The sequence below is a fragment of the Gracilinanus agilis genome, chromosome 2 (genome assembly GCF_016433145.1).
Source record: "Gracilinanus agilis isolate LMUSP501 chromosome 2, AgileGrace, whole genome shotgun sequence".
Taxonomy (NCBI): domain Eukaryota; kingdom Metazoa; phylum Chordata; class Mammalia; order Didelphimorphia; family Didelphidae; genus Gracilinanus; species Gracilinanus agilis.
In genome coordinates, this window is record NC_058131.1 from 518024819 (window position 1) to 518040428 (window position 15610).

At 34.0% G+C, this 15610-nt stretch overlaps 1 protein-coding gene across 1 annotated transcript in view; it reads left to right on the forward strand.

Moving 5' to 3' along the window:
* G2E3 (G2/M-phase specific E3 ubiquitin protein ligase) overlaps window positions 1–15610 on the forward strand; it is a 55601-nt gene that overhangs the window by 29976 nt on the left and 10015 nt on the right. Inside the window, exons 8-10 of the mRNA XM_044662152.1 lie at window positions 5015–5310; window positions 6439–6620; window positions 6939–7111. Coding sequence (XP_044518087.1) covers window positions 5015–5310; window positions 6439–6620; window positions 6939–7111 — 651 coding nt within the window. The remainder of the gene's footprint in view (window positions 1–5014; window positions 5311–6438; window positions 6621–6938; window positions 7112–15610) is intronic.

Sequence of the window (15610 nt, forward strand, 5' to 3'; positions counted from 1 at the left end):
CAGAGCTTTGAACTGCTGGTGCTTCTGGGCAACAGCCCCCAGGAGGCTTCTGCTCCTGAAGAGCCATTATGACCGAGCTGGCTGACAAGCAAACTTCCATAGCCTCGAGCAAGGACACCGGAAAGAAGGAAGAGGGAGAGGGACAAGTTATAGGAGTATGTTTTAATTTATGTCTGTATCATATCCTTAGGTGTATTAATGTAGCTCTGTTGCCTGGGGCATGGTGGTTAGAGGAGGTGTCCTAAGTGGACTCAGGGTCAGTGAGCATCAATTCTTAGGTTGTTGGTTTTTTTTTTTAACTTTCTTTTGAATTCTTTTGGATTCTTCTGGATGTCTTAGATCATGGAAGTAGCTGAAATTATTTTAACTTTGGTGTGTAATTTCTCTTAGAGATGTTTGAGAAGTCATCGGGATTGAAGAAAATAGTTTGCCATCTTGTTGTTTACAACGCAAAAATGCTTTATTTTGAAGTTGGATATGAATAAATTAAAATTAATATCAATTAATTTATTAATCTTTTCAGAAAAATAGAAGATAATAGGACATAATGAATAAATGCGGGATTTTTTTGGTTATTGGGATTGATGTTTTATCATTGTAGGGAGCTCCTGAGAACAATGTAAACTGATTTCACCTGTCTTTGCAATTTATAGTCTTAGAGTTGTCTGAGGCATTGAAAGGCTAAGTAACCTATTGAGGATAATACAGTTAATGAGAGTTGGAACTAGAGCCAACGTATCCCTGATTTTAATACCAGCTCTCTATCCCCTTTTAAATTATAGGACCTATTAATATCAAGTGTTTTTTGTTTGAAAGAACAGAAATATTTTCATTTTTGAAATAATTCTTCTTTCTAGGTCACCAAAGATACTACATCAGGGAAGCTTGACTCCTAGTTCCTGCTTAGATAAACCACCATGTTCTAGAAGATTAACATTAATATCACCACTTATTAATGTTGCTTCAAAGAATCCTTCTACAAAAAGGTATATTGCAGAAGTCCACTTTTTTAAACTTACTAGCATATGTTACAGTTGAAAATGATAGGAAATATAAAAAGCTATGTATATCCTTAAATGACCTCCAACAATATAAAAATAGGATCTAAATTGTGGTTCTTAACCTGAGGTCTATGAACTTCTTTTAAAGTATATTTTTATAATTGTATTTCAATAAAATTGATTTATTTTATAATCTTATGTATTTCATTTTATGCATTTTAAAATATTATTTCGAGAAGAGGTTTATAGGCTTCACTATTCCAGCAAAGGATTTCATGATTTTAAAAAGGTCAAAAGTTCCTGATCTAGATATTTATCAGTTCTTGGAATGTGCCAAAGAGTAGGTGATTAAATAAAGTAGAATTGGAGATGAGAAAAAAAAGAAATTTATTCATGAAGAATGAGATTAGAATATTTAATGAGGGAATAGACCATGAGTCTGAGTGATAGATAAAACTGAGGATCAAATTTTTTTTGTATATATATGAAAAATGAGTGTAGAACACTAGGAATGAGGAAGAAAAGACAATTGAACCTTTCTAGTGAAAGGAAAGAAATTGTGTCTGTGAGAGCACCATAAGGGGAATCACTTTTTCCTGGTGATTTTGGAAGGTTTAGCGTAATAGTAGGAAGAACAAGAGAACAGACATGGCTGTTTCTCTTAAAGTTTATTGAGCAGAAGACTTGCCTTCAGGTATAGTGTATGGAATACTCTATTGTCAAAGTCAAAAGTAGGAACCAGTTTTGGGGTGGAGGAAATCTGAAGTTTAAACTTAGACCTTGAGAACAGGTAGATATTTAACTTTATAACCACATACTTTCACCAATTTTCTGTTAGAAGGATTGCCTACTTCTCTTTTTAAGAATTATCAAAGAACCTAGAGTATAATAAATCTATTTTAAGGCCAGTGGTCTCTCTATCTTGTAATCTTCTTGATAGAGCCCATTATTCTTTCATTAATTGAGTTTTGTTTATGCCTTTGTTTTTCTACAGTCATTTTAAAATATTTCCCTACTTTCACATATATATCTACCTCATTGAGCTTTCCCTAGATAGAAACAAGCAAAATGAATGGGTACTAACCGTGTCTGACAATTTGTACCTATTGTCTTCCAGATAAAATATATTTTATCTATTTTCTAGGAAAAAAAAAAGATTAGTCATTGTAGATACTCTAAGTTTGAAATCCTTTTGGTTTCTCATAATTCATATTATTGTAGGTAATTATATATATAGATAATGTATGCATTATTTTCATGGTTCTGCTTATTTTACTAAACTTTGAATTTCATGCAAGTCCTCTCCTTTTCCTGATTTCCTCATATCCATAGTTTCTTATATTGTAATGATATTCCATTACATTCATTGTCCTACTCTTGTTATTTTCAGTTTTTTTGAGTTTTGGGTTTTTTGCTATCATATCTTAGCAGCTTAGATTTTGTTTAAGCAAAAGTCTTAAATTTTCTCACATTTGCTATCTGCTTCCGTATGCACTCAGTGACTTATTTTCTTTTTTCTTTTTTTTCTGTCCCTTTTTCCATTCTATCTTCACTTTCTTAGTAACCACTGCTTGGGAAGTGCTTGATTCCTTTATTTCTCTCTCCTGCATACTTTTCTAACGTACTATCTCAATCTTTATTTGATATACATCATAAATATCCCCAGCAGCTTATTTTTATACATCCATGCCAAATCATCACTGGGCCCATTTTAGCAATGGAGGGAGATCTTCCCAGTAATTTTTTTTAGATTGTTTTGCAATACCTTTATTTAAAGGTTCTGTCAAGTATTCCTGCTATTTTGAGTAGTCTTTTAATTTAAGAAAGGGAAGTTGGTATACAAAGAAACTCATCTGTTTTCAGAAACCACAGCTGTACTCTTTACATATTCATTCTCTTAAATGATATATTTGAAACTAAAGGTGCTATCACAAGAGAGGGGTTTGCCTTTGCATTAAAGGGGAGTTGAAAGGGATGATTTTGGATTCAAAGTGCCCAAGTTCTAATCCCAAATCTGCTACTGCTATGTGACCTTGGCAAGTCACTTAACTTTTAGGGAACCTCAGTTTATCATTCCTAAAATGAAGGAATTGGATTAAATTACCTAGAAGATCTCACTCCATTGCTAAATTTAAGCTCCACTTGTGTGTATTACATTTTGCTCTTGATTGGGAAAAAAATCTTTGTATGAGCTACTTCTGATAAAATATCTATGATACATAGGGAATTAGCTCAAAACTTTAAGACTGAAGAGTCATTCTCCAGTGGATAAATGATTAAATGATATAAACAAATAGTTCTCAGAAGAATTGCAAACTATTAGGTACCATATGAAAGGAACCTTCATATTACTAATTAGAGAAATGAAAAATAGAAGAACTCTGATGTATTACTTCATACTTGGTAAATGAGCAAAGAAAACAAAGGATGAAAATGCTTAATTTTCAGGGTTTATAGAAAGACAGGCACATACAAGTTGTGAAGTGATCCAACCACTATGAAAAAGCAACCTGGAAATATGCCTTTTAAAAAAGTAGTTTAAAATGCTCATGTTCATATCCTTGACCCTGAGATTTCACTACAAAACACTTATCTCAGGGATTTCAAATACAAAAAGTTTATGTCAAAATATGCAGATTAGTAGTCATTTTTTGTAGTACAAAACAAAGTAGATGCCCATCAGTTCAGAAATGAACAAATTTTGGTAAGTGAATGTAATGGAAAATGCACTTTTAAGAAATCATGAATATACAAAATTTAAAGATGTATAGGGAGATTTTTATTTACACGAACTAATGTGGATTAAGCAGAGCCAGAAAAACCATAAATGGTCATTATAATAATGTAAATGGGGGCGGGGCTAATTATGATGACTAAACTCATTTCTAAAAAGATATGAAAAATATATTTCTTTTCTTTGGAGAGGTATAGGTATATTGGCATATACTGTGGTACTTGGTTGATGTCATGTTGGTTGGTTTTGTTGAAATTTTTTTTTCTTTTTATAGTTCTGGGTAGAAGACATTACTGTTAAATAATATTTTGAAAATTAAAAAAAAAGTAGGGAGGGAATAGGAAAGACAAAGTAAGTATATCTGAATGAATACCCTTGGATCTTGTTTTCAGAGATAGAGAGTGGGTCTGGGAAACTTAATTGCTTACAAATGCATTGCCATAGCTAACGTTATCCTAGAATACTATTAAGAAAAAAAATAATCAAAACTCCCTTAGAGACCAACTAGCTTAGCTTCTTTTCCAGTCTTATAAGTGTTGGCTATAAGTCTTCCCTCTTCTCAGCTATTCCAGTTATACTTCCAGAGTGCTTTAAATGTTAACCTTTTAAACCAATGCTTAAGGTTTCATAAAATCAGAGAGAAAGTATCCATTTTCTGGGTCCAGGAAATTTGTGGAGAGATACATACGGTTTATATGATCATTGTAATGTTACAAATTCGTACTGACCCGAGAAAAAATATTTAGGTATTGCTACTCGCCTTCAATGATAGGCAAATTAACTGTTTTTCTGATAGTAAATCAAGCAGTTTCATAGTAATTTAGCCATATAACTAACCTTAAGCAACCTCTTAGTATCACATATGTTAAACACAGATAATAGGGATTTTGTGAAGATGAAATGAGATAATTCATGTGAAAACATTTTGAAAAATAAACTTTTGTATTGTGAAGAGCAGCCAATAACAACAAAAAAAAGACCTTTTGAAGCCTTATCTGGATGATTACCTTCACTAGAAGCAGGGGCAAGTTTTTAATTTCAAGTTTGTTAGGACCCTCATAAATAAATATTATCATATTTGATATAGTAAGTACTTCTGATTAGGAAGATTATGTATGGAAAACAGGTTTTAAAATTATAATTAGTTGGGTGGGATGACAACTATTATAGTTTATGAATAAAGAATGCCCTCTTATGATTCCCTATTCTCATGTTTTAGCTCTAATTACTATGTTGCATATGCAGAATATATGTATGTTTTAAATTCATATTTTTCTAGGCAAGTCACCACATTGAAAAGAGATATTTCTAACATATTGAGAGAATTAGGATACCAAATTAAGCAAAAAACTCGAAAACTCTCTATCAACAAAGACAATATCTGGGATAGTACCATAAAAGGATTCAGAAGGCGAAACTTTAATCCATCAGACACAATTGAGGTACTGTTCTGTAATGGAAATGAAAATATTATTGGATCAAAGCATGAATTCTTAAGCCTTTTAATGGGACATCTTGAGAGCTCATCACTGTTTGAAGGGTCCATGTCAAAGAACTTGTCCTTTAATTCTGAAGGTAAATATTTTATTTAAAATTAAGCATGCTTAGTATATCTAGCTAGTATAAAGAAATAATGAACAAGAAGTTAAAAACAGAAATTAGTAATTGTGGTCTAAAAATTAAAATGGAATTTCCCTTGGGCCTTGATTCCATTGCATCCTTAGAACTTCGGGGCCTTTGCATCCAACCTGCAAATGAATATCCTTTTTTTTGTTCTGTTTTCACTAATTAGAATTAAAAAAAATTTTTTTAGAGTGGAAAATATCTTGTTTTTAAATTTGTACCCCCAAAGCTTAGCATAGTGCTTGGAAGGTAGGAAACACTTTTTTATTCATTCATTACCAAGAAAGAGTAAAATAGAAAAATAAGTTTATATACTAAATCTTGGGAGATAATTTTTTTTTCTCTTGTTGAAAATGTCCATACTTATTCTTTTTTAGTCGTGAGATTCTCTGGTTTTAGGACAAAATGCAATTTACAATTTGAAATTTAGGGGGTTTCCCATATACTACCTTACTAAATTTATTAAAATAGGCAATTTGAGCAGCTGCTTATTTGATGGGATTTGGTTAAAGAACTTGACATTCATCACTTCACATAAATGAAAATAAAGCCTATGAAATAGTGAACATAGCTTCTAAAGATAATTGGGCAACATTGATTTCTAGACAAAATAACTGTTTGAAAGGCCTTTCTTTGCCACTGTTTTTTATATTATATATTCATGATAAGATGTATGAAAATATAAACCAGCAAACCTTTGCTGCAACTGGAAGTTGAGGATGATGCAGAATTTGTGTTTTAAAATTTCCTTCTTCTCATGTTTCCCTAATTCAACAGATTTATAAAGTTCCTACTGCTGTGTTGATAAATGTTGATAAACCACAAGGTTCTACTTAGAAACATTCTAGATTCTGTGTGTTTTAGTCTGGTACAGATAAATCCACAATAAAGAAGTTGTCCTAGAATTTTAAAACTCTTGCAAAAAATTCATTAGAGGTCTTCTAAGTTTGGGCAGTTTGACTATATCTTTTGCTATATCTTGGATTATATTTTAAATTTAAATACACTTTTATTAAAATGTGGTTATTTGAGTAAAAAGTAGATAATAAAAGAATCCTTCATTTTCATCTATACTTACAGCTCTTAAAGAGAATCTCTACTATGAGGCTGGTAGGATGATTGCCATTTCTTTGGTGCATGGTGGTCCACCACCTTTTTTGTTTTCTAAAACATTATTTAACTGCCTTGTTTATGGACCAGAGAACACAGAGCCAACTCTTGAAGATGTTGAAGACAATAATGTGATAGAAATAATAACCAAGGTAAGAACATTATTCATGTACATGAAAATATAATTAAGAGTATACACTATTTGGTAAATTTAAACTCCATAATTTAGGATTAAGACAAAGAATGAACTTGTATCCTTCATGATAATACTTTATTGCCTATTTTGGGAACTATATTTTGTGAAAGAAAATTACTATTATTACTGAATTATTTGTTAAATTTCTAGCTTGAAAAAATTCTCAATTTCCCAGTGCAATCTAAAGTATAGATGAAGTAATAGGTAAGATTTGTTTAAGACATACACATTTCTAGTAAATATGTACATAAATGTTTATTTTCTCTTTGTGCAGATTAAAAGTTCAAAAAATTTGACTCACTTAAAGTCAGCAGTACGTGACTGCTTTGAATACCTCTGTCAAATTGGATGTCTAAGACTTGTAACAATGCTAAGTGACAAGGATACGTTAGTAAAAGACATACTCACCTCTCATGTAATTAAAAGAGTTCAGGCACCTTTGGACAGGTAGGTTTGTTTGCATGTAGAATTCTAGAATTACATGTTTCAATTTAGTTTTTCACTGGTAACTGAATTTGTATTTGATTCCATTCATGACATTCCACACCAATGAATAAGCTTCATTAGTCCACTCTTTTATGGTTTTCAATTTCTTCAATAGACAATAACTTTACTTATATGGTTTACAAAAACCATATCTTCTGGATTTGGTTTTCTATACAATAACAGTCAAAATTTGTTTTGTTCTTAAAGGTTTGTAAAGCACATTACCCCATTTAATAATTATAATAGCCCTAAGAAGCAGGCATTCATTATGTCCTTTTTGTACACGTGAGGAAACAGACTCATCAATGTAAAATGACTCGAAGGTTCTGAGGCTGCCATGATACTGGCATGCAATAATAGAAAGAAGCAATCATTTCAGTATATCATGCCCTTTTTTTTTTCTTTAAACCCTTAACTTCTGTGTATTGGCTCCTAGGTGGAAGAGTGGTAAGGGTGGGCAATGGGGGTCAAGTGACGTGGCCAGGGTCACACAGCTGGGACGTGTCTGAGGTCAGATTTGAACCTAGGACCTCCCGTCTCAGGCCTGATATCATGCCCTTTTAAGGCAGAAGTGTTCATTTAAAGTATAATAAAAGTATATTATGGAGCTAGCTATTCATTTATTTTTTTTATTTGTTGTTGCCTTTAACAACATATTTAATCTTTTTGAAATCATGGCTTCTAAGGACATATTTTTCATCTTTTAGCAAATTGTAGAATGACATCATTTGAAAATACCTTAATCATTACTTATAATTAAGCTCCACTGTTTATATTTCTTTAACAGTACCAGGAATTTAATTTCCAAATAGTTCTTCAAAACCAAAACCAGGCAGTTTTCTAAACTTTATGTTCTTTTAATGCATTTTCATATGCAAATATATTAAAACATGTTATAAAGTAATAGATTATGTAAGAATATAATATATTACTGCCCCCTTACATATGAATGGTCAAAGGAAGTAACATATATAAAGTACTTTACATAAAGCACTATATAAATTCTAGCTGTCATTATTTTTAAGGCTTCTTCTGCATTATAGTTATTATAATGAACAAAGGAAAAAGGTTTAATATAGTTATTCTAAAACTGATAACTGGATCCAGGTGGCAGGCCTAGGTAGCTGGGATTTGATATGGAAAGAACATGGGACACAGTGAGATACATTTTTAAAATGAGTTTTTATTGATGTTTTATATTTTCTCACATCATGATAGTTATCCCTAGTATCCATTCCCCCCCCAGAGAACTATACTGTTTAAACAAATAGAATTTTTTAAAGAGGAAAAATGAGCACACATTTGGTACACTGAAGTGAGAAAACATGCACAATGTTTAATATCCATGGATTTCCCAGCTCTATGAAGGAGTGGGTTGAAGATGTTCTTTCATATCTCTTTATTCAAGTCCTTAATCTTTGTAATTTTGTTATATTCACTTGAATTTTTGGCAAGTGTGGTTCTTTTCTATTTACATTTTTGTAGTTACTATGCATTTTGATTTCTTGGCTCTACTTATTTCACTATGCATCAATTCATGTAGATCTTTCCCTGCTTTCTATATTCATAACATACATAATTTCTTATAGCATATTAATATTTCATAACATTCATCTACCACAATTGGTTTAGCCATTTTTCAACTGATGGGCACCTACTTTGTTCCTAATTCTCTACTATCACAAAAAGAGCTGTTATAAATATTTGCTGTACATGGAAACTTTCTTTTTATCAATGACTTTGTTGGGGTATAAGCCTAGTAATAGAACCTTGGTTTAAGGGGTCTATAGACATTTTAGGTACATTATTATTTCTATAGTCACACTTTATTTTCAAATTATTTTCTAAAATGGTCATACCATTTTACAGCTCCATCAACAAAGTATTAGCATCTTCCCCCAACCCATCCAACGTTGCCATTTTGTGGGGTCATCTTTGTTAATTTGGAGAGTATCAGATAAAAACTCATGGTTGTTTTAATTTACATTTACCTTTTTATTAATGATTTGGAGTATTCTTTCATATGGGTGTAAATACTTGGTAATTCTTTTGAGAATTGTTCATATTCTTTTACCACTTACCTATTGAAGAATGTCTACTAGTCATATATACTTATTAAATGTTTATATGTTTTGGATACCAAAGATTAGTCAAAAATTTGATTCAAAGACGTTTTTTCCTATTCAACCATTTCCTTTCTTATCCTGATGCATTAATTTTGTTTGTAGAGAACTTTTTAAGTTTCAGGTAATTAGTTTTACCAATTTTATCTTTTGTAATTATTCTCTGTCTCTTTGGTTAAGATTCTATCTCTTACTCATACCTATCAGAGATATATGATCTATTCTTTTCCAGTTTTTTAATAATATTATCTTTAATATTGAGGTCATCCTTTAAAAAGGTATTATGGAATATAGTGTAAGGTGTTGATCTAAGCCTAATTTCTTTCAGACTGCTTTCTAGTTTTTCTAGCAGCTTTTGTCATATAAGGAATTTTCTCCTGAAGATGTTTTCCATTTTATCAAAATACTGACTTATTGAGTTCCATTGTTTCTGAATCTCCTTTGTCTAGTCTTTTCCATTGTACTTTCTTTCTCCTTTAATCAATACCAGATAGTTTGTTTGTTTTTTTAAACCCTTACCTTTCGTCTTGGAGTCAATGCTGTGTATTGGCTCCAAGGCAGAAGAGTGGTAAGGGTGAGCAATGGGGGGGTCAAGTGACCTGCCCAGGGTCACACAGCTGGGAAGTGTCTGAGGGCCAGACTTGAACCTAGGACCTCCCATCTCTAGGCCTGGTTCTCAATCCACTGAGCTACTCAGCTGCCCCCAATACCAGATAGTTTTAATAACTGTTGTTTTATACTGTAATTTATGTTCTAGAAGTACTGCCCCTCTTTGTCCTTACTTCTTTTCATCTTTTCCCTTGATATACTAGATCTTTTGTTTTTCCAAATGAATTTTGTTGTCATTTTATCAAATTCTATATAAAGTATTCCTTTGGTAATTTGATTGCTTTAGCATTAAAAATTTTAAATTAACTTTATGATATTATCCTTTTTATTATATTGGCACAGCCTAGCCATGAGCATTGAATATTCCTTGAGCTATTTAAGTTGTTTTTTTTTTTCAAGTAAGAGTAGGGAGAATAAGTATCTTTGCTTCTATCCATAATGTCCCAGGCCTGACTCTTCACTTTTACCTCCATTCAACTTCTGTCTTCTCCTCCATCTCTTGTAAATTTAGACGGAAATCTTTGAGTAGTCTATTCTTGTTACTGCTGCTGTTGTCCTTGGCTGCTGCATTTGTTTATACTACCATTACATTTCTGTTATCTAGATTATTTGAGAAGCAAATCTCTTCAGTTCTGATTTTCTTTCTTAGAATGTTTCAAATGCCTCTTTATTTTTGAACATCCATCTTTTCCCACTTATGGATAATTGTTCTTTGGAGCACATTATTCTATTTCCTTTAGTCTTTTCTGCTCAGTTCAGAATTGTCTTGTTATTATTTTCCTTTGTACTTAAAGATTTATCTCCTTGCAGAACTTGTTTCTGCATTTAATTGAACCACTATATGTTGTGGAATCTGCAGCCTTGGTTTTTTGGGTTTTTTTTTTGTAACCAATCTATCAGTTCTTTCTATCGGTATTTCATTTTCTGTGTTCATAACTTCTAGGCATTTTTCTTGTTTTTGTTTTTTTTCACACATGAGGTTAAAAGTTTTTTGTCCTTTCATGTTCCTCTATGAGACCAGTAATCCTAAGGTTGTCTCTTTGCATCCTATCTTCAAGATCAATAGGTTTTATTTAGTTGGATAGTGAGCATATTCTTTTAAGGTTATTGGGGTTTTTGCTGCTTTTCTTACATATTTTCTTTCAGTTTTGTTTACATACATTATCAATTTATTATTCTCTCTTTGTTTCTTTGATGATACCATTGCAGATTCCAGTTCCATTTTCATAATTCTTATTTCTCAGGAGTAGTTTATTGTGTTTTCATATCCTCTTCACTTTCCCCCGGACCCTCTCTCTCATCAAATTTTGGTTGTTTTTTCCTTTTTTTTTGAAGTATTTTTTCATATATGCTTGAATTCGTTTACTAGATCTAGGAGTCATATTTCCTTTTGTTAATGTTTTTCCTGTTGATTTTTCTGCTCATGTTCTGCTAACTTGGAAAATAAATACAGAACTTCCAAGAAGTCAGAAAACTGACTCTTTAATCAAATAAAGGGATAGGTTCATTAATTTGGGCACCACACAGAGTCATAATCAAATTCCATACAGAACCAAAGGTTCTGAGACTTTGGAAACCACATTCATGGGAGAAGACACAGCTCTTGGTGCCAACTCCAAAGAGATACTGAACCTGAGAGTTTCTTTATACTTTTTGGAAACCTACAGAGACTAAACATAAACAGGTGTATAGATCTCTTAACATTCAGTAGCAATGGCATTAGGGAAAGGTCAGCTGTAACAAATTAAAGACAAGGGTCAAACTCAGGAGCTAGGCTTCTGGAAAGGAGCCTTTTACCCAATAGAGCAGGGGTAGGCAACTTATGGCTCTTTCTGCAGGAGCCATAAAGTCAATTTTTTTTCAGGCGCTGTTACAGGAGTGCACACTGTGAGCACTGTATGGCTCTCACAAAATTACATTTTAAAAAATGTGGCGTTTATGGCTCTCACGGCCAAAAAGGTTGGCGACCCCTGCAATAGAGAAACCTTTCAAAACAAACAGGTACTTAACACTTAAATCAAAATAGGTGTGCTTAGTACTGGGGTTTCTCAAAAGTAAGGGTAAACTGAGTCATCCAGAGATCCATGTTGATAGTTCAAAGACTTTGAATCTGAGATCTTTGGTAATTTCAGTGCTTCCCCTCTCTGGCCCCTCCACCCCCAATTTATTTTCTCCTATTGTTCACTTTCTAACTCTCTGTCCTCCATTGGATGATTCCTTGAGGTCTGCATCTCAAAGTGTCTCAACCTTCTTTCTAAGTTCTTAGTTCACTAACCTAGGCTTCTTGTCATCCCAGCTGATACTTATGGGGACAAAACTGATGCTGAGCTTTTTCCTTCTATTCCCCATTTTTCTAGCTCCACATTCTTAGTTCAGAGAACTGCCACAGGGTGTTAAGGGCTTGATTTCTGTAGTTTTGAGGGGGCCAGGGGAATAGTTTCTGCCCCTTTCCCTCTTTTCCTCTGCTCTCCTACAAAGATCTTTTGCAGCACAAAATGCTTCTGCTATGGTACAGGCTACCTCTCCTCCTCAGCAAGCTTCTGTACCTCCTTACCACCAGTGAGAACTACTGTAGTGCTAACTGGCTGTCATGGCTCAAATAGATTTCTGAGCAGACCTCCATAGCCTGTAGCATGGCTCTGAAAAGAAGGAGGTGGTTCAGGGTGTAGGGTTGTTTTTTTTTTTTTTTTAACCCTTACCTTCCGTCTTGAAGTCAATACTGTATATTGGCTCCAAGGCAGAAGAGTGGTAAGGGTGGGCAATGGGGGTCAAGTGACTTGCCCAGGGTCACATAGCTGGGAAGTGTCTGAGGTCAGATTTGAACCTAGGACCTCCCGTCTCTAGGCCTGACTCTCAATCCACTGAGTTACCCAGCTGCCCCCTGTAGGGTTGGGTTTTGTTGCAAGCTTATGTTTTGGGTCCTTGGATTTTGTTGCAGGCAGGTGGTTTAGTCATTGGATATCCTAGTGCAGCCTCACTGTTGATGATTTGAGTCATGGGTAAGGGGAACCAAGTGAATTCAGGGTAGGGATCAGTTCATTGGCTTGCTTGTTTGTTTTGTTTACCTTCTTTTGGATTACAGGTGTCATAAATCATGGAGGTAGCTGAACTTACCTTCTTTTCAGTGTATTATTTCTGTTTTGGAAAGGTTTGAGAGGTCATAGAAATTAAAGAAAATATCTGGTTAAGCATCTTGGTGGTCTCCTGATCTGGAAGTCCAGTGAGAGACATATTTTGACATTAATTAGATCAGGACCCCATAAACAGTGTAGTAAAGCTTATGATCTCCTTTTCAGAATGTTTTTAAATGCATAGAATTAAAGGAAAAGTTCAATTTGAGTAAAAATAAAATTGTTAATTTTTTTCTCACCCAACTTACTGAATCCACCCTGGCATCTATTTACAGACCTGTAAAGTATTTTGAGATGAGCATCCCTGATCTAGAAACAATGCTACAGAGTAGGGGGTTCTGAAATATACAGCAGGGTTGTATGTACTCTTCCTTTTAGAAATCAAAGAATTTTTTCTCTCTAGTTTGTCTCAAGAACTGTGATTACTACTATATGAATTAGTTTTATTTCAACAATCATTTATAATACCCTTTCTAGGAGAAGAGTGAAAATAAATGCAAGAAGTCACTTAACCCCATTTGCCTATAACATGCCTTTCTGTCCTTAAGTTATCACTATGATAGAAACTAAGAGTTTAAATAAATAAATATTAAAAAGAAAGCTAATGCAAGAAGGAAAAATGAAGGCACAATTCCAGCCTCTCAGAACTCATTTTTATTGTGCAAGGTAGGAAACATAACATGATCAAGATAAGATTCCTTTTTGACCTGTTAAATTACATTCAGGTTATCTTAAACTTCTACTGCTATTAGAATGATTATAGCCCTATAGGGTAGCTGCCTTATTGGCAGTGCTGATTGATAGTAATAGCTGAAATAAGAGAAGGGGCTACAGATGAGAAGATTGGTCTAGAATAGGAAAGAAACAAGAACAAGGTCCACCAATTTCCCACCTGTTATGATATTTATTATGATCTCTAAGGTTGTGATTTGTGTGTGGAATGAGATCTAATAGGTATTAGATTTTTAGGTTTTCCTTGCTTATGTGAATAGCCTCCTTTCACTTCTTGGGTTTGCTTTGCTTTGCCACAGTCTCCCTGGCTTTGTGGCATAGTCTCTTAATCTCTTCATCCCAAAAAATCTGCATAGGTGTAAGATTCTTTTCCTACTCATATATATTGGGAAAGTGGATGGGCAGACTCTACTCCATAAGGGCTTTCTCAGAGAGATCCTCAGAATATTTGACTATGCTATGAAGACAATTGTGATAAACTGCAATCAGATCATATATTCCCTCTTTAATCTGAGGAATGAGTTCTTCATTATAGAGAGGTAAAGCCCAGGCAGTTGTGTCTTTCAGATTAACAGAGGAAAAGCTGATGTGCATAAGTGACCATCCTTAGTGATACTTCTGTAGAAGAGGTGGCCAACATCCATTAGAAGTGGTAGGATATTCAAGTTTCAACAGAGTTACCAGCCTAGTCCTTACTTACCATGCTTGGCAGCCAGCTCCTTCATTAAAGCATATTTGATTCCCATGGTGCCTTTCATGGAGATGCCAGTTCCTCACTACAGGCAACCACATCTAGTCACTTGCTTCTGTTGTTGTTGTTCAGTGGTTCAGTCATGTCCAGTTCTTTGTAGCCCTATGGATCGTGGCATGCCAATACTGTCCATGGAGTTTTCTTGGCAAAGATAATGGGGTAGTTTGCTATTTCCTTCTCCATTGGATTAGGCTAAACAGAGGTTAAATGTCTTGGCCAGGATCAGATAGTAAGCATCTGAGGATAGATTTGAACTCGGGTCTTCTTGACTTCAGGGCCAGTACTCTATCCCCTGAGCCATCTAGCTGCCTCCTCCATTGGCATCTAGCACTATTCAAAAGGAATAGATTACTTTCTTCTGTATTTTAAATTCATAGCCAGGATATTGCATTGCGTGGTGACTCTTAATTGTCCTCATCTTTGGTTTGGGGCTCAGTTCTGTATCATAACCACCACTGAAACAGTTTTTGAGGTGCCAGTTACTCATACTGTGCTGGTCTTAGCTTGTAGGTGCCCATGATAGGATTGAAGGGAAAGGGGTGATCTGGGTTTAGGGCTGATGGTAGAATCAGAGTATAAATGTCTATTGAGATTGTGGAGATCTCAAGACATTGCTCATCAGTCTTCAGCTTGTTATGTTTCTTTCTCAACACTAGGAAATTAACCTTTTGAGGAACATAGGTATAAGTTTTGAGGAATATGTAGACATAAAAGTGACCATAGAATTAGTGTCATTTAAGTGACTTAGCTATATGATTGCAGAAAAGTCATTTAGTCTAAATTTCCTCAAACATAAAATGACAGTAATAATACTTTCATCACCTACCTCATAGGTTTGGAGTGAAGAATATGAGTTGAAAATAATGATAAAAACTGGAATTTTATTAGATCTTAATATTTGCAGTGGTAATATGCATTATATCATTTGAAACTCATAACTTGGTGAGGTATGTAAATTTCTGGCATCTTTCCTTTTTCCATTTCATACTGTTATTACCCTATTTCAGGCACCGATTAATTTTCTTCCTTCCTTCCTTCCTTCCTTCCTTCCTTCCTTCCTTCCTTCCTTCCTTCCTTCCTTCCTTCCTTCCTTCCTTCCTTCCTTCCTTTCTCC